This window comes from Neoarius graeffei, chromosome 18 (assembly GCF_027579695.1).
Source record: "Neoarius graeffei isolate fNeoGra1 chromosome 18, fNeoGra1.pri, whole genome shotgun sequence".
Lineage (NCBI taxonomy): Eukaryota > Metazoa > Chordata > Actinopteri > Siluriformes > Ariidae > Neoarius > Neoarius graeffei.
The window spans coordinates 60418120-60441455 of record NC_083586.1 but is presented as its reverse complement, the minus strand read 5'-3'; the positions used below and the strand labels follow the sequence as shown (position 1 = coordinate 60441455).

At 41.9% G+C, this 23336-nt stretch overlaps 1 protein-coding gene across 2 annotated transcripts in view; it reads left to right on the top strand.

Annotated features, from left to right (window-relative positions):
* Window positions 1-23336, top strand: part of pkd1a (polycystic kidney disease 1a) — a 160432-nt gene that overhangs the window by 68328 nt on the left and 68768 nt on the right. For both annotated transcript variants that reach the window (XM_060899131.1, XM_060899130.1), the window contains exons 9-11: window positions 18205-18419; window positions 22327-22445; window positions 22634-22781. In XM_060899131.1, coding sequence (XP_060755114.1) covers window positions 18205-18419; window positions 22327-22445; window positions 22634-22781 — 482 coding nt within the window. The remainder of the gene's footprint in view (window positions 1-18204; window positions 18420-22326; window positions 22446-22633; window positions 22782-23336) is intronic.

Sequence of the window (23336 nt, the reverse complement as noted above, 5' to 3'; positions counted from 1 at the left end):
GCAATATCGTAAACCACATTCAACGCTCATTCTCCATTGGACAGAGTGATGTAATACACGTAGGATAAGCGATATGCTAACAATATTGCATGCTATCAAACCAAATGAATGAAGCCTGCTAGAAGGGAATAGAACACATGTTTTTATTCCATCGAAAAAGTGTCCTGGATGTATAATGATTTAGATTAAGGAACATATTGATGGCAAAATTAGAAAAATGGTATGTGGTCCAATCTCATTTTAAGTCACTTCACAGTATCTCAGAATGAACTTTAGATTTACACTGGACTCGTTTTGTGGTGAGACGCTCCATATGTAAAATGTTCCCTTTCCAAAAATACATTTATTTTCTAAATCCTACTGCTGTTTCTTACAGGATCTGATATCTGACATGATTTTCTTCCTCAGATATCCAATCCAAAGTTTTTTGTCGCTGGTATCAGTGCGATACTGATCCCGGGTATCAGATCGGTGCGGTCTCGAGTTGAAATGGAAAAGAGGAAAAGTTTATAAATGTCTCTGTATAAACGATTATGTGAAATGAAAAAAAAAGTGTAATGGGATGTAGGGAGTGTAGAAATACTCTCGTATTTTCTTCTGAAAGGTTTCTCTGTGTTCTTCCCACTTTATTACATCCGTTTGTTTCACTTTGGCTTCTTTGGAAATGAAAGAGAATAAAGATGTGACGCCAAAAGCAGGGGGAGATTTTTATTCTTGGTTTGATTTAATGTTGGTGTTTTTATTTTTCTGAAACTGTGTCAAGAACGATTGTGAGAACTGAAAAAGGGAGGAAGTGAGGCACTGACTCGGAGCCTGCAGTATAATAACAGGGCAGATTACTGACCTACATCAGAGCTGTAATTATAAGGCACTGCTACGTAGTTAAAGGCTGAAGATAAAAACTTTATTTTGTCCCTTTTTTTTTTTACCACACATATGGATGATGGGTTAGGGCTGGATCGACGGCCTGCTGCTTTGTAAGAAGTGTGTTTATAAAAAGCATTTGTGTTTAAAATTAGGAGCGTTTCGGTTTTTAAATGCCGCTTGTCAGAGGTTCAGGAGACGCTGGGATCCGACTGCGGGTTAAAATTAAATCTGTACTTTATTAACCAAAGCTGATGCGAGAAAAATGTTATGGATAAATCAGACTCGGGTTCATCCTTCAGGTCTGTTCCCAGGTCTGTTCCCATCCTCAGATGTAGAAATCCGGGGAGAACCCAAACACAGCGGTCTGTCAGGGAGGAACGGGGCAAAGCGGGCAGAGTGGCAGCGAACCTGAGGGGTGGGAGAGGAGCGTGGGTGTGGCTTCAGACAGGGAATTCTGGGAGTCGAATTTCAGAGAGAGACGAATGTTCATGAGATCTGTGAAAATATCTACTGACTAATCTTAATATATAGAGCATTCTTACTATAGATAGATAGATAGATAGATAGATAGATAGATAGATAGATAGATAGATAGATAGATAGATAGATAGATAGATAGATAGATAGACTGATGGACCGATAGATGGATGGATGTACAGATAGATAGAAAGATGGATGGATGGATGGATGGATGGACAGATGAATGGATGAACAGATAGATGGATAGAAAGATAGATTAGATACAGGATGGACAGATAGATGGATGGATAGATAAACAGATGGATAGATGGAAGAACAGGGATGGATGGATGGATGGATGGATGGATGGATGGATGGATGGATGGATGGATGGATGGAAAAATGGATAGATACATGGATGGATGGATGAATGAACAGAGATGAATGGATGTATAGATAGATACATGGATGGATGGGTGGATGGATGGATGGACGGATAGACAGACAGCTGGATGGATAGATGGATGGATGTATAGCTAGATAGATACATGGATGGGCAGATGGATGGATGGATGGATGGATGGATAGAGAGACAGCTGGATGGAAAGATGGGTGGATGTATAGATAGATACATGGATGGACGGATGGATGGATGGATGGATGGATGGATGGATGGATGGACAGCTGGATGGATGGATGGATGGATGGATGGAAAAATGGATAGATACATGGATGGATGGATGAATGAACAGAGATGAATGGATGTATAGATAGATACATGGATGGATGGGTGGATGGATGGACGGATAGACAGACAGCTGGATGGATAGATGGATGGATGTATAGCTAGATAGATACATGGATGGGCAGATGGATGGATGGATGGATGGATGGATAGAGAGACAGCTGGATGGAAAGATGGGTGGATGTATAGATAGATACATGGATGGACGGGTGGATGGATGGATGGATGGATGGATGGATGGATGGACAGCTGGATGGATAGATGGATGGATGTATAGTTAGATACATGGATGGGCAGATAGATGGATGGGTGGGTGGATGGATGGACGATGGATGGATGGATGTATAGATAGATAGATACATGGATGGGCAGATAGATGGACACGTGGATAGATGGAAAGACGGATGTGTAGATAGATACATGGATAGATGAATGGGTGGATAGATGGATGAAGAGACAGATGGATGTATAGACAGATGGATACATGGATGGACGGACAGATGGATGGACAGATGGATGATGTATAGATAGATAGCATTTTTTAAATTTGTATTTATTTTGTATTTGTGCATTTTATTTTCAGTGTAGGGGGCCAAGCACAAAATGTGTGTTTATTTTATAAAGCATTCTTATTCTCAATAATAATAATAATAATAATATTTATTTATTTATTTACCATTTTATGAGTTTATATTCATTTATAAATGAAATTAATGAATTAAAATGTAAATTATTTTTTCTTTAGAAGACCACACACTAAAGATGTCCCCTTTTTGTTTATTTGTTTGTTTATTTGTTAGTTATTGGGATTTTTCTGTCTTTATATTATCAAAGATAAACAAAGTTCTTAGAAATGCTGTTGAATAGAAAATGGCTGAAAATGGTGTAAACTCCTGTGAATGACGAGTCTCAATCATATATTTGACAATGAACACAGTTTCACAGACTCCCACTCGAGGGCGGGGCTGGAACAGGTGGGCCGCCCACCTCTGATTAGAGGGCGTTCACATCCTTTTCTTAATAAAAATGTCATGATGTAGAGAAATACCGAACGGTCGACTTGATCTCAGCATCGGCCTTACAAGGTTCACTGGTGGCGCTTTGAGCCGTTTAAAACCCATAAAATACCGATTTTTCTATTATGTTAATATTAACATCAACGTGTTTCATCACAGTGCAGACAAATCATTTGGTTTACAGCTCAAAGACACATTTACATGTCCAGCACCGCTTTACTGTAGTTGTATTTGATGAAACGGCGGTCCGTGTACAAGCGCGTGTCTGTCTGTCTGTTACTGAAGCACAGAGTGATGTTGGAGAACAGAGCAGTAGATCGTCGTACTGTGAGAGTGAAACATGGCCAGCTTGATTATTCACATCCAAACCTGATTAAAATTTATGATTACATTAAGGGACACTCCCTTTAGGAATTCTGAGATGTTTGTCTCCCTTCGCCTAATCTTGTGTAAAATATTCCAATAAAAACATTCACTACATCTGCTCTGGTATTCCGCTCCACCCATCTGGATAAAAAGCTTGTATTTTCTTTCCACCTGGTATGCGTGTAAATTATACTGATAATTAGATTTCGTTTTTACATTTAGAAGTCCAGCTTAATTTTGACTTTGAATCTGCTTGGGCCCCGGCCATCGCTTTTGGAACGGATCTGTAAAAAGACGGCCACGTTGTATAAGTGAAATTTAAACGCTTAAAGAAGTGTGTGTTTTGTACTTTTAATTTAAAATGTACTTTTTTTTCTTAGATTGCATTGTAAACGGTCTGTCTGTGTAAATCTCCGTTCATTTTTGCGATTTATTATTATTATTATTTGTTTTTAAACCTCTTTCTCACGCGCGCGCACACAGAGAGTGATGCACATCTGGTGAAGCACACAGCTATGGAAATATGTTACACCGCTGTTGGGAGGAGACTCTGTGTTTATCTGTGGTTGTGTGTGTGAGAGAGAGAGAGAGAGACAGAATGTGTGTATTTCCTGTCTCCCATTCCACACCCATCATTAATCTGAGCACTCTGCTCCTACTGACCAGAGAGAGAGAGAGAGACAAAGGGACAAAGACAGACACAGAGAGTGAGGGACAGAGAGAGAGGCCCAAAGACATACCGAGAGGGAGAGAGAGAGAGAAGGGGACAAAGACCGACACAGAGTGAGGGGGACAGGGAGAGAGAGAGAGAGGGACAGAGACATGCAGAGAGAGACAGAGACAAAGGGACAAAGACAGACCCAGAGAGACAGAGAGGGGGACAGAGAAAGAGGGACAAACACATACCGAGAGAGAGAGAGACGGAGACATAGGGACAAAGACAGACCCAGAGAGAGGGAGAGAGAGAGGGACAAAGGCAGACCCAGAGAGAGACAGAGACGAAGAGACAAAGACAGACCCAGAGACAGAGGCAAAGGGACAAAGAGAGACCGAGAGAGACAGACAGACCCAGAGAGAGAGACAAAGGGACAAAGACAGACCCAGAGAAAGAGAGAGACAGACGGGGTAGAGAGACATGGGATTCACATACTACATATATACACACACACACACACACACACACACACACATATATACAACCCCTATTCCAAAAAAGTTGGGACAAAGTACAAATTGTAAATAAAAACGGAAGGCAATAATTTACAAATCTCAAACTCATATTGTATTCACAATAGAACATAGACAACATATCAAATGTCGAAAGTGAGACATTTTGAAATTTCATGCCAAATATTGGCTCATTTGAAATTTCATGACAGCAACACATCTCAAAAAAGTTGGGACAGGGGCAATAAGAGGCTGGAAAAGTTAAAGGTACAAAAAAGGAACAGCTGGAGGACCAAATTGCAACTCATTAGGTCAATTGGCAATAGGTCATTAACATGACTGGGTATAAAAAGAGCATCCTGGAGTGGCAGCGGCTCTCAGAAGTAAAGATGGGAAGAGGATCACCAATCCCCCTAATTCTGCGCCGACAAATAGTGGAGCAATATCAGAAAGGAGTTCGACAGTGTAAAATTGCAAAGAGTTTGAACATATCATCATCTACAGTGCATAATATCATCAAAAGATTCAGAGAATCTGGAAGAATCTCTGTGCGTAAGGGTCAAGGCCGGAAAACCATACTGGGTGCCCGTGATCTTCGGGCCCTTAGACGGCACTGCATCACATACAGGCATGCTTCTGTATTGGAAATCACAAAATGGGCTCAGGAATATTTCCAGAGAACATTATCTGTGAACACAATTCACCGTGCCATCCGCCGCTGCCAGCTAAAACTCTATAGTTCAAAGAAGAAGCCGTATCTAAACATGATCCAGAAGCGCAGACGTCTTCTCTGGGCCAAGGCTCATTTAAAATGGACTGTGGCAAAGTGGAAAACTGTTCTGTGGTCAGACGAATCAAAATTTGAAGTTCTTTATGGAAATCAGGGACGCCGTATCATTCGGACTAAAGAGGAGAAGGACGACCCAAGTTGTTATCAGCACTCAGTTCAGAAGCCTGCATCTCTGATGGTATGGGGTTGCATTAGTGCGTGTGGCATGGGCAGCTTACACATCTGGAAAGACACCATCAATGCTGAAAGGTATATCCAGGTTCTAGAGCAACATATGCTCCCATCCAGACGACGTCTCTTTCAGGGAAGACCTTGCATTTTCCAACATGACAATGCCAAACCACATACTGCATCAATTACAGCATCATGGCTGCGTAGAAGAAGGGTCCGGGTACTGAACTGGCCAGCCTGCAGTCCAGATCTTTCACCCATAGAAAACATTTGGCGCATCATAAAACGGTAGATACGACAAAAAAGACCTAAGACAGTTGAGCAACTAGAATCCTACATTAGACAAGAATGGGTTAACATTCCTATCCCTAAACTTGAGCAACTTGTCTCCTCAGTCCCCAGACGTTTACAGACTGTTGTAAAGAGAAAAGGGGATGTCTCACAGTGGGAAACATGGCCTTGTCCCAACTTTTTTGAGATGTGTTGTTGTCATGAAATTTAAAATCACCTAATTTTTCTCTTTAAATGATACATTTTCTCAGTTTAAACATTTGATATGTCATCTATGTTCTATTCTGAATAAAATATGGAATTTTGAAGCTTCCACATCATTGCATTCCGTTTTTATTTACAATTTGTACTTTGTCCCAACTTTTTTGGAATCGGGGTTGTGTGTGTGTGTGTGTGTGTGTATATATATATATATATATATATATATATATATATATATATATATATATATACAGTATATTGGCGTGGATATTTTTATATAATTTTGTTGAGACAGTTGCCAGTGCTGAGTCAGCGTAACATAAACCACTACTCATGTATTAAAGGAACGTTTTCACCAGCTGACCCCGCCCCTTCCTGTTTACATTGTCTAACTGAATGGAGGGCAGAGCTAATTCAGGGCCAGAACCATAAAATGAAATATTAAAATAGTGACGAATCTACTGAGGGCATGTCGACTGAATGGTAATGTTGTAAATAGTTGCTGTTCTTATAGTAATTTTCAGATTGCTGCAGATCTAAAATCTTTTTTCCCCAAATTACACCTTTAATGTGTATTTATAAAGACTTATCATAAAAGTATAACTGTTATAAAGGGGGAAAAATGAAAACCAAAAGATTGCATGCAATAAAATAAAACAAGGATGAAGTAAGTAAAGAAATGATTTTAGGTTCGCAGAATATTTATTTTCTGAAAGTTTAACTAATCAGAGTTACAGGTTTTTATATAATGCTTTTTTTTATTACAGTGTAACACCGTTTACACACTGCAACACCTTTTTTGTTGCAGGAATGTTAACGCTAAAATTTCCATCGTCGTAGTTTTTATTTTTCTAATAACAATATGAAACAATCCATTATTGCTGCAGGTATTTTTTTTTTAAAACAAACCAGAGATGCTCCACATAACCGGATTTAAAAACATATCATTGTGGTGATATGGTATGGTGAGATTTTCTGTAACAAAACATTTATGTAACATTTCTGGAAGGAGTCTCCAGTTTCAGCGCTTTGTAAGAGTCAGAGGTAAAGCGGTAACTTTACGGTTTCGAACATTTTCAGGACGGAGGAGTTTACGCTCCGACACAAAGTGCCGTCTAGTGGGCCACGAATTTTTTTCCAAGTTTGAAGCCAAATACTAAATAGTTCAGGATGTCGTCGTATTCCAAATCCGGTAGCTGGTTTGACGTACACATTTCAAGTGGAATAAATACATCTCATCTCATCTCATTATCTCTAGCCGCTTTATCCTTCTACAGGGTCGCAGGCAAGCTGGAGCCTATCCCAGCTGACTACGGGCGAAAGGCGGGGTACACCCTGGACAAGTCACCAGGTCATCACAGGGCTGACACATAGACACAGACAACCATTCACACTCACATTCACACCTACGCTCAATTTAGAGTCACCAGTTAACCTAACCTGCATGTCTTTGGACTGTGGGGGAAACCGGAGCACCCGGAGGAAACCCACGCGGACACGGGGAGAACATGCAAACTCCACACAGAAAGGCCCTCGCCGGCCCCGGGGCTCGAACCCAGGACCTTCTTGCTGTGAGGCGACAGCGCTAACCACTACACCACCGTGCCGCCCGGAATAAATACATTTGTTGGTAAATTAAGAAGAACAAGTCTTTATTATTGTCACATTCCTCCTTTGCATTTAACCCCCTGTGCGTGCTTGCGCACACACACACACACACACACACACACACACAGCATGCATGTGCAGTGGGCAAAATAAATAAATATGTTTGTGGGTAAATTAAATGGATCTGCTGGAAGAGAAGAGCAGGGAGGATTGAGAATCGAACAGCTGTGGTTTGTTTACACCCGATACTAAAACTTGTAGCGTCCTAGCAACCATCGCAAAGACGCGTACAAAGCCCAGAAATTCCTCATTACTCCGGAATAAATGATGCAGGATTTATCTTGTAGTGTCCTGATCCCCAGATCTTTAACCCAGCCACATGTAAAAAGTTCTACTGAATGAATGAATGACTTTATTTAAACACGATAAGTTGATCAGCAGAGCTGGTGGGGTCATGCATGTACAGATACAAATAATTACACATACAAAAGTCTAAAAATCTTTAAAAAAAAAAACAACAACTTAAAATCAGTTGATTATCTGTTAATTATCTTCACATTAAGTTAATTAATAGTATGCATAACTATTGTCTTTGTATTTAGTTCCAGCTACAGTAGGATCAGCGAGCAATTACAGCGCGATCTAGCCAATGCCGAGGGGTGGAGTTGTGAATCGAACATGCAGTATAATGCCAACAAGTGCAAAATATTGACCATCATGTGGAATAAAACTCCAATCATTCACAACTACCACCTGGGCAGCACATGCCTTCAACGAGTTGACGAAGAAAAAGACCTGGGCGTGGTTATTTCAAGTAATTTAAAATGAGATTCCCACGTCTGCTCAATAGTCTACAAGGCTAACCGGATGCTTGGCTTTCTAAAAAGATCCTGTCCCTTGCTGACGGAAATTCAAGTGAGGAGGACTTTATATTTGTCGCTCGTCAAGTCACAGCTCTGTCACGCGTCTGAAGTATGGTCCCCTGCTAGTGTCAACCTTAGAAGCCTGTTAGAGAGAGTCCAACGACGTGCAACGCACTGGATACTACAACAGCGTATTGGGGATGCTAATTACACAGACAGACTCAGAAGCCTGCACTTGCTTCCTCTGACTTATGATAGGGAGATTAGAGACTTAGGGCCTCTGCATGCTCTTGCGACAAGGCTTTCGCAGATAGCTTTTCGCAGACAGTTGTAATTTATCGTTGAGCGGGGAGTAATAGGCGTGCGCGATGTTATTCACCGCCACAACGCAAGGGGGCGCAAAGTCGCGAAATCGCTAGGAGTAGTTGGTGGGTGTGGTTAGTGGAGTGTTTATCCTCCGGTTACTTATAATGACTAGAACTGGAGTCGTATAGATGTACGTACTTCCTCACTTCCTCGATCAACCGCTCTTCGTACTGCTCCATCTTCGCTCGTGTTTGTAAAAATGGCGGTCGTGAAAACAAACCAAACCGGGAAAGTAGGGAAGCGGAAGTGCGTGTACAGCGGATGTAGAGTGGACCAATCAGAGCCCTCTTGTCTGCGACGCTGTCTGCGAGGCTTCTGTGGTGGTCACAATTTTTGGGAGGTGCGCGCAGAGCGTCTGCGAAGGGGGGGGCTACGCAGACGCCATCTGCAATGCCGTCTGCGAGGACTGCGTTGTCAGCATAAATTGGCCTTTAGTCTTTGTATATAAATGCATTAATGGCCAAACAGATTTGAACATAAACCTCTACGTGTCTCTTGTAACTCATGACCGGTCTAGGGCCCAAAACCTGAAATTAATTTTAAAACCTGCACACTGCAGAACTTCAACTTATCAGGCCTCATTCTTCAATAGGATTGTTAAACCATGGAACTATGTATGTAAATATTTTTCCCCAGATAAATTCCGTAGCCTCCCTGTTTTCAAATCATCCCTGTTAGAGCTGTACTTTGAATTACTGACCTCCACCTATAATACAGACTTTTCATGTACTTGGTCTGTGTACCGTGACTGTGGTTGCCACTAGGGTTGGGCGGTATCCAAATTTTGATACCTTTAAACTGTCTCTGTGTTTTCCCGGGGTATACGGTATTACCGAGAAAAAAATAATATTTTGTTTCGGCCTACTGTGTAACGTGCGTCTATGCCTCAAATGTACTATTTAAAAGCAGCATAGCGAATTGTGTGCATTGTGGTATGGATTAAGAGATATTTCAAAGCATCACGCAACTCTTCCTTCATCTTGAAAATAGCATTCAACTGTCGTTTACACATGTCTGCGTTGAAACGCCATTTGCAGCACTATTTCACCTACTCCATCAAAAAAAAGTACACGATGAGCAGGATCATACCCTTTCAAGCATGGGAAATAAAAAAAAGAAAAAGAATCAACCAACACCCAAGTCCGTTTAGACTGCGCGATAAACCATATTCTTCAGCGCAAATGAGGCGAACCTAATTCAAATGCGTGATAGCTGCACAAGGCAAAATCATATGGGCCCACGTCATGCCATGGCGGGGAAATTAATAATCAAATGGCCTTACCTTGCTTAAAACGTTGTCTTGATCACATAACTCCTTACAATTATTCCACTTAAATCCATACGGTTTAACACACCCAACAAAGATAGCAAGCGCATTGCTAATTCCCACCACAAACCTAACAGTTTACGCTACGATGTTTTCTTCCGTTTCTTCAGTAGATGACATTTCAAACGTTTATTACCCACATCCCAAATGTCATACGTTATATTATTTTACCTTGTTGTTACTCATGTAACCTACTCAAAACACAACTCATTGGAGAGATCTCGTGGAAGTGGAGTACCCCAGGCTATGGTGTGCCTTAGGGGACATATTAGATTTTTTTCGATTTTGCGCGGTCATTTACATTATTGCTGGCTCTTCCTTTTCGTTTGGTTTGAAACCAAAATGCTGCCACACTGCCGATGTTGTATTTTTTTTTTGCCACTAACTCGTTATCTTGACTTGCCATCTTTCAACCGCGGTCTCAGTCTCTTTTTTAGATAGGACAGTATAGAGAGACAGGAAATGAGCGGGGGAGAGAGAGACGGGATCGGGAAATAACCTCGGGTCGGAATCGAACCCGGGTCCCCGGATTTATGGTACGGTGCCTTAGCCATCTGAGCCATGACACCCCCGGGCTAGAAATGTCATAATGTGTAAACCAAACTATGCCCACCCTTTGTCAACATTTGAGAATGGCGCGTCAAAATGGCGCGTTGATAGGCTCTTCCCTTTACTACGTCAGCAAGGGAGATGATCCCCACGCCCCCCCTCTGGATTCCCACCCACTGTATGGATTGCCCGCCCAGCTCAAAAGTTGCCACCATAGATACGTCACTTCAATTTTGTAGTGAGGAGACCATAGAGGACACAACAACATGGTACCACCTAAGCGAGCGAAACATGGAAATTGTGCTGTACATGGATGTGACAACACAGAAAAGAGTCTGTTTTTACTGCCGACGGGAGGGCCCCTGAAGACGCAGTGGCTTAATTTTATTTACTCCAATAATACGCCGTCGAGTCTACCTAAGACGGTGTATGTTTGTCGGAAGCATTTTCCTGATGAATGTTTCCACAACTTGGGACAGTACAGGGCAGGTTTTGCACATCAACTGTCACTGAAGCCTGGGTCCGTACCAAGCATCCCTGCCGCATCAGCCACAAACACCGAACAAGTAAGTGTATAACTGTTAAGTCGTTTTGCCGTGTTTTAAAATTGGTGCGTTAGCCTTGCAATGGCTACATTAGCTGTGCAGCTAACCGCTTCCTGCAGTTAGCCAGGTAATCTGCGCTACAAAACTAAAGAGCATGCAGCATGCTCTGTTAAACTGAGTTTAGTCTGGAAATTGACTGTAACTTATGAGCTTATGTTTGACTATTGCTCCGCAATGCATGTCTTCTGTTGGATAAGCGATATGTTGCTGTAGTTGCTGCTTCTATCCTTGTTGGTTATGGAGTGCGTGTTCAAGCCTAGGGTATTATACGTTCGTAAACTACCACTCCGAACACTCTCACTCTCTGTGTCAAGCCCCTCCCCCTATGGCCCGCCCCCACCCTCTACCCTTCCCCGCCTCCATGCTTCTCATTAGCAAAACGACGCACTGTGAAAAGCGCTGAAATGGGGCTTTCTCCCAGGAGGCTATATCTACGTGCCGAGGGTTCATTTCGAGAAAGGCTGCGGATATAACATCCGGAAACCTCCACGAGCCCGTTTAAAGCATCAACAAACCACCATGCCATGGGACCTTTAACTGCTTTTATTCCTTACATATTACACTCTAACCTTCTTTGAACCTGTTTGATACTCACACTGAGTGATGTATCTGTGTAAGATATCTGTTGTAAGCCAGGTATAGAGCCGAGCATATCGATTTCTTATTGACTCTTTTTATATTGAAGTGTCACTTTTCCTTTTTTTCCACTTTAAAGTTTTATAGTGGTCTTTTTTTTTTGTTTGTATCTTTTAACAGATAGCAAATAAAATGTCAGTCAACATCAATAAACCACCATCAAGCCTGGAGTTCTCTAGATTCCATAGCGTTTCTCCACTGCCCCTTTTCCACCAAAGCAGTTCCAGGGCTGGTTCGGGGCCAGTGCTTAGTTTGGAACCGGGTTTTCTGTTTCCACTGACAAAGAACTGGCTCTGGGGCCAGAAAAACCGGTTCCAGGCTAGCACCAACTCTCTGCTGGGCCAGAGGAAAGAACCGCTTACGTTAGCGGGGGGGGAGGAGTTAAGACCAACAATAATAACAAGACCGCGAAAGATTGCCATTTTTAAGCGACGAGAAGCAGCAGCTGTACAAATGCGAAGTCAGCCATTATTATTATTGTTGTTGTTGTTGCTGCTGCTGCTTCTTCCGTGTTGTTTTTGCTTCGATATTTGCGCCAAGGTTTATGCAAACGTAGCGACGTAACTGACGTATACAGCGACATAATGATGTATACAGCGACGTAATGACGTGGCTTCCCTTAGCACCGCGAGCTATGGAAAAGCAAACTGGTTCTCAGCTGGCTCGCGAGTTGAACGAGTTGTGAACCAGCACCAGCACTGGCCCCGAACCAGCCCTGGAACTGATTTGGTGGAAAAGAGGCACACCTCAGGGCAGCTGGGCTTTCAGAGTGTAAAATGTCAAAAAGAGGCTGTCCATAACGGAGTGTGTGCACAGACAAATAAAAACTGGCCCTTATACACTTCAGATGTGTTCGGTTGTATTTAATTGTGCTGTTTTTTATGGTGTTGACTTGATAACAGAGATTCGTTCGTATTTCTACCTTGTTCTCAGGTTAAGGTGGAACCGATGGACATACTGTCAACTCTGTTCAGCGGAACATAGTTAATACCTTGTACCTTGGTCAGGCCTTTATCCGTCTTGCGACGGGTCTGCCTGCTCACATCGTTGTTTGGTGGAACGTAGGATTCGGTGCCATTTAGCTTGATCCAGTGCACAAAGCTTCCCCATCGCAATCTTTTAATCCTCTCCTAGATACAGCTCAAGATCATTACCCAGTGTCTTCAGGATCTTTAGTGTTGGGCATCCAGCACCTCTAGAGCCATGGGCGGGAACCCAATCTAGCAGGAATTTAGGGAGCCTGCCATCTCGCGTTCATGCCACATGCCCAAAGTAAAGGAGACAGCAGTAGCTTATGTTGATTCCCAGGCTACAGCAACCAGTTCTCCTTCTTATCTCAAGGTTCAAAATGTGATCATGAAACCGAACGCAGTTGATCCGTGCACTAAAAGCTGCTAGAAGTCACTAGATGGCCTTGTAAATTAATTTGTATATTAATAAAGTCATCATGGTCATTTGCATATCAAAACATGCTACATATAGTGCCTTGAAAAAGTATTCATACCCCTTGAACTTTTTCACATTTTTCCACCTTACAACCACGAACTTAAAAGTTTTTTACTGAGATTTTATGTGATAGACCAACACAGAGTAGCACATAATTGTGAAGTGAAACGAAAATGATAAATGGTCTTCAAAATTTTAAACAAATAAAAATCTGAAAAATGTGGTGTGCGTTAGTATTCAGCCCCCTGTACTCTGATACCTCTAAATACAATCCAGTGCAATCAATTGCCTTCAGAAGTCATCTAATTAGTTAATAGAGTCCTACTGTGTGTAATTTACTCTCAGCATAAATACACTTGTTCTGTGAAGGCCTCAGTGGTTTGTTAGAGAACACTGAAGAACAAACAGCATCATGAAGACCAAAGAACTCACCAGACAGGTCAGGGATAAAGTTCTGGAGAAGTTTAAAGCAGGGTTAGGTTATAAAAAAAATATCCCAAGCTCTGAACATCTCAAGAAGCACTGTTCAATCCATCATTCAAAAATGGAAAAAGTATGGCACAACTGCAAACCTACCAAGACATGGCTGTCCACCTAAACTGACAGAGCCAGCAAGGAGAGCACTGGTCAGAGAAGCAGCCAAGAGGCCCATGATCACTCTGGAGGAGCTGCAGAAATCCACAGCTCAGGTGGGAGAATCTGTGCACAGGACAACTATAAGTCGTACACTCCACAAATCTGGCCTTTTTGGAAGAGTGGCAAGAAGAAAGCCATTGTTGAAAGACAGGCATAAGAAGCCATGTAGGGGACACAGCAAACATGTGGAAGAAGGTGCTTTGGTCAGATGAGACCAAAGTTGAATTTTTTGGCCTCAATGCAAAGCGCTATGTGTGGCGGAAAACTAACACTGCTCATCACCCTGCACACACCATCCCCACTGTGAAACATGGTGGTGGCAGCATCATGCTATGGGGATGCTTTTCTTCAGCAGGGACAGGGAAGCTGGTCAGAGTTGATGGGAAGATGGATGGAGCTAAATACAGGGCAATCCTGGAAGAAAACCTGTTGGAGGCTGCAAAAGACTTGAGACTGGGAAGGAGATTCACCTTCCAGCAAGACAATGACCCTAAACATACAGCCAGAGCTACAATGGAATGGTTTAGATCAAAGAATATTCATGTGTTAGAATGGCCCAGTCAAAGTCCAGACCTAAATCCCATTGAGCATCTGTGGCAAGACTTGAAAATTGCTGTTCACAGATGCTCTCCATCCAATCTGGCTGAGCTTGAGCTATTTTGCAAAGAAGAATGGGCAAAAATTTCAGTGTCTAGATGTGCAAAGCTGGTAGAGACATACCACAAAAGACTTGCAGCTGTAATTGCAGCAAAAGGTGGCTCTACAAAGTATTGACGCAGGGGGGGCTGAATACTAATGCACACCACATTTTTCAGATTTTTACTTGTTTAAAATTTTGAAGACCATTTATCATTTTCGTTTCACTTCACAATTATGTGCTACTCTGTGTTGGTCTATCACATAAAATCTCAATAAAAATCTTTTAAGTTCATGGTTGTAAGGTGGAAAAATGTGAAAAAGTTCAAGGGGTATGAATACTTTTCAAGGCACTGTAAGTAATTGATTATTGGAAATATTGGAGGTTGGTGATTGGTCATTAGAATCAGTGGAGATGAGTGGTTGGTTGGTCTTTAGGAACAATGGCGATCAATGAGTGGTCTTTAGGAACAATGGCAATGAGTGGTCTTTAGGAACAATGGCGATCAATGAGTGGTCTTTAGGAACAATGGCGATAAATGAGTGGTCTTTAGGAACAATGGCGATTGGTGAGTGGTCTTTAGGAACAATGGCGATCAATGAGTGGTCTTTAGGAACAATGGCGATCAATGAGTGGTCTTTAGGAACAATGGCGATCAATGAGTGGTCTTTAGGAACAATGGCGATCAATGAGTGGTCTTTAGGAACAACGGCGATCAATGAGTGGTCTTTAGGAACAATGGCAATCGGTGAGTGGTCTTTAGGAACAATGGCGATCAATGAGTGGTCTTTAGGAACAATGGCAATGAGTGGTCTTTAGGAACAATGGCGATCAATGAGTGGTCTTTAGGAACAATGGCGATAAATGAGTGGTCTTTAGGAACAATGGCGATTGGTGAGTGGTCTTTAGGAACAATGGCGATCAATGAGTGGTCTTTAGGAACAATGGCGATCAATGAGTGGTCTTTAGGAACAATGGCGATCAATGAGTGGTCTTTAGGAACAATGGCGATCAATGAGTGGTCTTTAGGAACAACGGCGATCAATGAGTGGTCTTTAGGAACAATGGCAATCGGTGAGTGGTCTTTAGGAACAATGGCGATCAATGAGTGGTCTTTAGGAACAATGGCAATGAGTGGTCTTTAGGAACAATGGCGATCAATGAGTGGTCTTTAGGAACAATGGCGATCAATGAGTGGTCTTTAGGAACAATGGCGATCGGTGAGTGGTCTTTAGGAACAATGACGATCAATGAGTGGTCTTTAGGAACAATGGCGATCAATGAGTGGTCTTTAGGAACAATGGCGATCAATGAGTGGTCTTTAGGAACAATGGCGATCAGTGAGTGGTCTTTAGGAACAATGGCGATCAATGAGTGGTCTTTAGGAACAATGGCGATCAATGAGTGGTCTTTAGGAACAATGGCGATCGGTGAGTGGTCTTTAGGAACAACGGTGATCAATGAGTGGTCTTTAGGAACAATGGCGATCAATGAGTGGTCTTTAGGAACAATGGTGATCAATGAGTGGTCTTTAGGAACAATGGCGATCAATGAGTGGTCTTTAGGAACAATGGCGATCAATGAGTGGTCTTTAGGAACAATGGCGATCAATGAGTGGTCTTTAGGAACAATGGCAATCGGTGAGTGGTCTTTAGGAACAACGGTGATCAATGAGTGGTCTTTAGGAACAATGGCGATTGGTGAGTGGTCTTTAGGAACAATGGCGATCAATGAGTGGTCTTTAGGAACAATGGCGATCAATGGGTGGACTTTAGGAACAATAGCAATCAATGAGTGGTCTTTAGGAACAATGGCGATCGGTGAGTGGTCTTTAGGAACAACGGCGATCGGTGAGTGGTCTTTAGGAACAACGGCAATCGGTGAGTGGTCTTTAGGAACAACGGCGATCGGTGAGTGGTCTTTAGGAACAATGGCGATCAATGAGTGGTCTTTAGGAACAATGGCAATGAGTGGTCTTTAGGAACAATGGCGATCAATGAGTGGTCTTTAGGAACAATGGCGATCAATGAGTGGTCTTTAGGAACAATGGCGATCAATGAGTGGTCTTTAGGAACAATGGCGATCAATGAGTGGTCTTTAGGAACAATGGCGATCAATGAGTGGTCTTTAGGAACAATGGCGATCAATGAGTGGTCTTTAGGAACAATGGCAATCGGTGAGTGGTCTTTAGGAACAACGGTGATCAATGAGTGGTCTTTAGGAACAATGGCGATTGGTGAGTGGTCTTTAGGAACAATGGCGATCAATGAGTGGTCTTTAGGAACAACGGCGATCAATGGGTGGACTTTAGGAACAATAGCAATCAATGAGTGGTCTTTAGGAACAATGGCGATCGGTGAGTGGTCTTTAGGAACAACGCCGATCGGTGAGTGGTCTTTAGGAACAACGGCGATCGGTGAGTGGTCTTTAGGAACAACGGCGATCGGTGAGTGGTCTTTAGGAACAACGGCGATCGGTGAGTGGTCTTTAGGAACAATGGCGATCGGTGAGTGGTCTTTAGGAACAATGGCGATCGGTGAGTGGTCTTTAGGAACAACGGCGATCGGTGAGTGGTCTTTAGGAACAATGGCGATCGGTGAGTGGTCTTTAGGAACAATAGCGATCGGTGAGTGGTCTTTAGGAACAATGGCGATCGGTGAGTGGTCTTTAGGAACAATGGCGATCGGTGAGTGGTCTTTAGGAACAATGGCGATCGGTGAGTGGTCTTTAGGAACAATGGCGATCGGTGAGTGGTCTTTAGGAACAACGGCGATCGGTGAGTGGTCTTTAGGAACAATGGCGATCGGTGAGTGGTCTTTAGGAACAATGGCGATCGGTGAGTGGTCTTTAGGAACAACGGCGATCGGTGAGTGGTCTTTAGGAACAATGGCGATCGGTGAGTGGTCTTTACAGCCACAAGACTCTTCTGTTTTTTTTTTGTTTTTTTTGTTTTTTAATGAAGTGACTAAATGGGGGTCTTAAAATTCACAGAATCTAGTAACTACTGGATACTGCAAAATCACTACTGGATATTGAGGCTTTATTTCAGATGAAAATTTGCTTTTCTGTCCTGTGTGTAACAGTATTGTGTAATTTATGTCGTGCCTTTGCCAAGCTGAAGATTACTTTACAAGATCAATTGAGCAGACAAAACATACTGCAACAAACAAGCCACAGAGATCACAACACGTTTCAGAGAATAAAACACAAATGAGCTCAAGGACATAATAAAAGAAAATGGCCAAAACACAATGACCGAGTGTGAGTGAGGACAGAGTGAGAGAACAAAACCCAGTTATTATTACTGTTAGTCCAAAGCGAGGGACTGTGGAAGGGGGAGAAAAAAAACTCTCAAATGGCTTCTTTGCAGAGCAGGAAAACAGTGAAGTAATGGTATTTGATTCAGTGTTACAGTAATGTGTCTGTGTGTGTGTGTGTGTGTGTGTGTGTGTGTGTAGGGAGCGTGGTGTGTGGTTGGGTCTCAGTGATGTGGACTCTCCCGGTTCTCTGCACTGGGTGGACGGATCCTCAGTGCTGCCAGGTGAGGATGGCGTGAGAGATCGGGCCACGCTGGTGGATGGAAACGTCTGTGTGTCTCTGGGCAACAATGGACAAACCAGCTCACACCCCTGCAGTGCCAAACGTGCCTACGTGTGCCAATTCAAACGCCAAGGTGGGCCTCACACTCAATATATACACACTAAATAAGACAGAGTTTAAAGTCCCAGATGAGCCCCTAATAAAGTTCAAACACTTTGTTCATTTAGAAGAACAACTTTATTCATCACACACTTGTGAAATTCCTCTTTGCATTTAACCCATCTGAAGCAGTGAACACACAAACATACCCAGAGCAGTGGGCAGCCATGCTAACAGCGCCCAGGGAGCGGTTGGGCATTAGGTGCCTCGCTCAAGGGCACCTCAGCCTAAGGCCGTCCCATATTAACCTAACTGCATGTCTTTGGACTGTGGTGGAAACCGGAGCAACCGGAGGAAACCCACGCAGACACGCGGAGAACATGCAAACTCCACATAGAAAGGCCCTCACCAGCCGCTGGGCTCAAACCCAGAACCTTCTTGCTGTGAGGCAACAGTGCTAACCACTACACCACCGTGCCGCCCTGATTTTTAAAAACAAGATAAAGAATTACAACAAAAGCCAATATCTTCCCTTTCTCTCTATCCAAAACCGCTAGAAAAGGCGTGACTCTCAAAAGTAATGGCCACCATAATCATCCCATATTTACAGAGTATAACGTTGTCTGATATCAATAACTATATGAACGAGGAAGCTGATCAAATGTTTACCTTCTATCAGGTCAAGTATGAACGACCATAAAGCTTATATACACCATTCACAAAGCTAGCATAAAGCTGGAGTTGACAAAGTTCATGAGCTAGCATAGAGCCAAAAATGGAGGACCAAAGCTAGCACAAAGTTCAGAGGTGACCACGGAGCCAAGAATCAACCAATGATGAAAATCAGTGTCGGCTTTTAACCAGATCTGATGTGTTGACTTCAAAAAGGCTGCCGTTGTCCTCAAAAGTCGACATTGTCCCCATATTGGATGTGGATTCATCCTACAGAGAGAGAGAGAGCAAGTGAGCGAGAGAGAGAGAGAGAGATACATACGGAAACCAAAATACATCCAGGAATATAACAATATATTATTTCTGGTTGCAGTGCTCAGTGATTTGAATCAGTGCGTAGATTTAAAATCATTGAAATGAGTTGAGGCAACAGTCGTACATCAATGACAGCATCGACTGGTCAAATAAAAGCTCTCCACAAACAAAATGGCCAGGTTTTAGCATTAGACGTGTCTCTAATGACGCTTCATTTTTGGCTGAACGGTTCATTTTGAATCAGGAGGTTAACATTAATTATAGTGGAGCAGTTGAGTGAATAAGCCGGAGCACACAATGAACTGCTGTGTAACTGATTTGTGATGGATTGTTCACACACCTCTTCACACACACACACACACACACACACACACACACACACACACACACACACACACACACACTCCACTGGATCTCATTCACCTCTGGGTTCTGTGCATTAACTGCACCAAATTTGGTTTTGATCTATCCCTGTGTTGGTGTCTTTCACAGGCGGAGAGAGCTGAAAACTCTTATCTCTGAATTATTGAGCAAGTCTCCGTCTCTGGCGCCTGCGAATGTGTTTCAGAAGCGCAGTGTTTTCAGTGTTAACCAGCCCTCCTGTCAGAAACGTATTTAATAATACACTGAGGAGCACAAATGCACTTTCAGTCTGACAGACATTACACTGTATTCCTGAAGATGATCATTCACTTATCCCTCCGTCTCGCTCTTTATCTGTCTGAGTGAAGAAGGAGTTGAGATTTGGAAAGAGAACATAAAAAATCACATTCCTCCAAGAGAAAATAAGAGGAGAGGTGCTGTGCATGAAAAATCAGTACACACACACGCACACAAATGGGATTTTTAGAGTGATGCAAGTTCAAATCTCAGTACTGCCAAGCCAGTCAGTAAGTATGTCAGAAAATAAGTTAATAAATGAGTCGGTGAGTTAAGTTAGGTAAGTGTTAGCAAATCAGTAACTGTGGAAATTATTAAATGAGTCAGTAAGTGAGCGAGTCAGTAAGTTATTAAATGGGTGAATCTGTGTGTCAGTAAGTAAGTCAGTAACTGTGTTATTAAATGAGTCAGTAAGTTAAATGCATAAGTCAGTGTGTGTCAGTAACTGTGTACGTTATTAAATGAGTCAGTAAGTGAGTGAGTCAGTAAGTTATTAAATGAGTCAGTAAGTGTGTGTGTCAGTAAGTAAGTCAGTAACTAAGTTATTAAATGAGTCAGTAAGTTATTAAATGCATGAGTCAGTGTGTGTCAGTAACTCAGTAACTGTGTACGTTATTAAATGAGTCAGTAAGTGAGTGTGTGTGTCAGTAAGTAAGTCAGTAACTAAGTTATTAAATGAGTCAGTAAGTTATTAAATGGGTGAGTCAGTGTGTGTCAGTAAGTCAGTAACTGTGTACATTATTAAATGAGTCAGTAAGTGAGTGAGTCAGTAAGTTAAATGCACGAGTCAGTGTGTGTCAGTAAGTCAGTAACTGTGTACGTTATTAAATGAGTCAGTAAGTGAGCGAGTCAGTAAGTTATTAAATGGGTGAATCTGTGTGTCAGTAAGTAAGTCAGTAACTGTGTACGTTATTAAATGAGTCAGTCAGTAAGTGAGTGAGTCAGTAAGTTATTAAATGAGTCAGTAAGTGAGTGCGTGTGTCAGTATGTAAGTCAGTAACTAAGTTATTAAATGAGTCAGTAAGTTATTAAATGCATGAGTCAGTGTGTGTAAGTAAGTCAGTAACTGTGTACATTATTAAATGAGTCAGTAAGTGAGCAAGTCAGTAAGTTATTAAATGGGTGAATCTGTGTGTCAGTAATTAAGCCAGTAACTGTAAATTATTAAATGAGTCAGTAAATGAGTGACTCAGTAAGTTAAATGCATAAGTCAGTGTGTGTCATTAAGTCAGTAACTGTGTACATTCTTAAATGAGTCAGTAAGTGAGTGAGTGTGTCAGTAAGTTAAATGCATGAGTCAGTGTGTGTCAGTCAGTAATTCAGTAACTAAGTTATTAAGTGAGTCAGTAAGTTATTAAATGGGTTAGAGAGTGTGGCAGTCAGTAAGTCAGTAACTAAGTTATTAAATGAGTCAGTGAGTCAGTAAATGAGTCATTGAGTCAGTAAGTTATTAAATGGGTGAGTCAGTGTGTGTCAGTAAGTCAGTAACTGTGTATGTTCTTAAATGAGTCAGTAAGTGAGTGAGTGTGTCAGTAAGTCAGTAACCAAGTTATTAAATGAGCCAGTAAGTTATTAAATGCATGAGTCAGTGTCAGTCAGTAAGTCAGTAACTGTAAGTTATTAAATGAGTCAGTAAGTGAGTGAGTCAGTAACTTATTAAATGGATGAGTCAGTGTATGTCAGTGAGTCAGTAACTGTAAGCTATTAAATGAGCCAGTAAGTTATTAAATGCATGAGTCAGTGTCAGTCAGTAAGTCAGTAACTGTAAGTTATTAAATGAGTCAGTAAGTGAGTGAGTCAGTAAGTTATTAAATGGATGAGTCAGTGTATGTCAGTGAGTCAGTAACTGTAAGCTATTAAATGAGTCAGTAAGTTATTAAATGGGTTAGTGAGTGTGTGTCAAGTCAGTAAGTCAGTAACTAAGTTATTAAATGAGTCAGTGAGTCAGTAAATGAGTCATTGAGTCAGTAAGTTATTAAATGGGTGAGTCAGTGTGTGTCAGTAAGTCAGTAACTGTGTACATTCTTAAATGAGTCAGTAAGTGAGTGAGTGTGTCAGTAAGTCAGTAACCAAGTTATTAAATGAGCCAGTAAGTTATTAAATGCATGAGTCAGTGTGTCAGTCAGTAAGTCAGTAACTGTAAGTTATTAAATGAGTCAGTGAGTGAGTCAGTAAGTTATTAAATGGGTGAGTCAGTGTGTGTCAGTCAGTAACTGTGTAAGTTATTAAATGAGTCAGTAAGTGAGTGAGTCAGTAAGACTCATTTTCACATCACTGTCTTTCTCTCTCTGCAGTGCGAGTGTCTGATGCGGGCGTGTACCGGGTGGGTATGGCTGTCTTCAACACCCACAAAAACGTCATCAGTCCAAAAGTCTCATCACCTAGAACAGGAATACCAGCCACTAACGTAGAGGTAAACACACACACACACACACACACACACACACACACACACACACCTTTTACTCATAGAACATGTATGTGCATGTTCTAAGACACTTTCTCTGTTCACTCACATGTATATTTGTGTGTGTGTGTGTGTGTGTGTGTGTATGTGTGTGTGTGTGTGTGTGTGTGTGTGTGTGTGTGTGTGTGTGTTAGCTGCTCCTGTTCCCCTCGCTAAGCTTCACCCACAGTGGGCGTCTCTCATCTCTGGAGCTGATCACACACACTCTGAGCTCACACACACACGTACGCTTCCAGGTGTACCGACCGCACTGCCAGAGTGGATTACACCTGCTGCTGCCAGGTAACACACACACACACACTCTTCTTATTTTATTTATTTATTTATTTATTTATTTTTATTGTTCTGGACAGAGAATGACCATGAAGTGGAGAACGTGGCAAATCTTGTTGTTAAAGCAAGAGAGAGAAGAAGTGACTGAGTTACAAAGCAGAAAAGTGAGAGTAATAGTTTCTAAGAGCAAATAAAAATGAGAACTTGTGCTGTTATACATCGCTCTCTTATTTTTCTTCTCCTTATTTGGCCACCAAATTTTCCTAATGACTTTCGATTCATCCTGGACCTTCTCATTCAATTCATTACAATCCCTTTCTCACCTTTTTTACTCTCCTCCATACATTATTAAGTGTTTATTGCAGTTATTATGAGACAGCAGTCTACTCTAGAAATCAATCGTTTAACTCGTTCTACACCAATAAGCCAATACATTGAGAGCAAAGATGGCTAGCAGTGAGCTAAAACCGGATTTTTACACACCCTGAAGTGTTTTATGCTTCTTATTCCACCGCACTTTGCCAACAATTCATTTTTTATTAATTAAAAATTATACACTTTTTA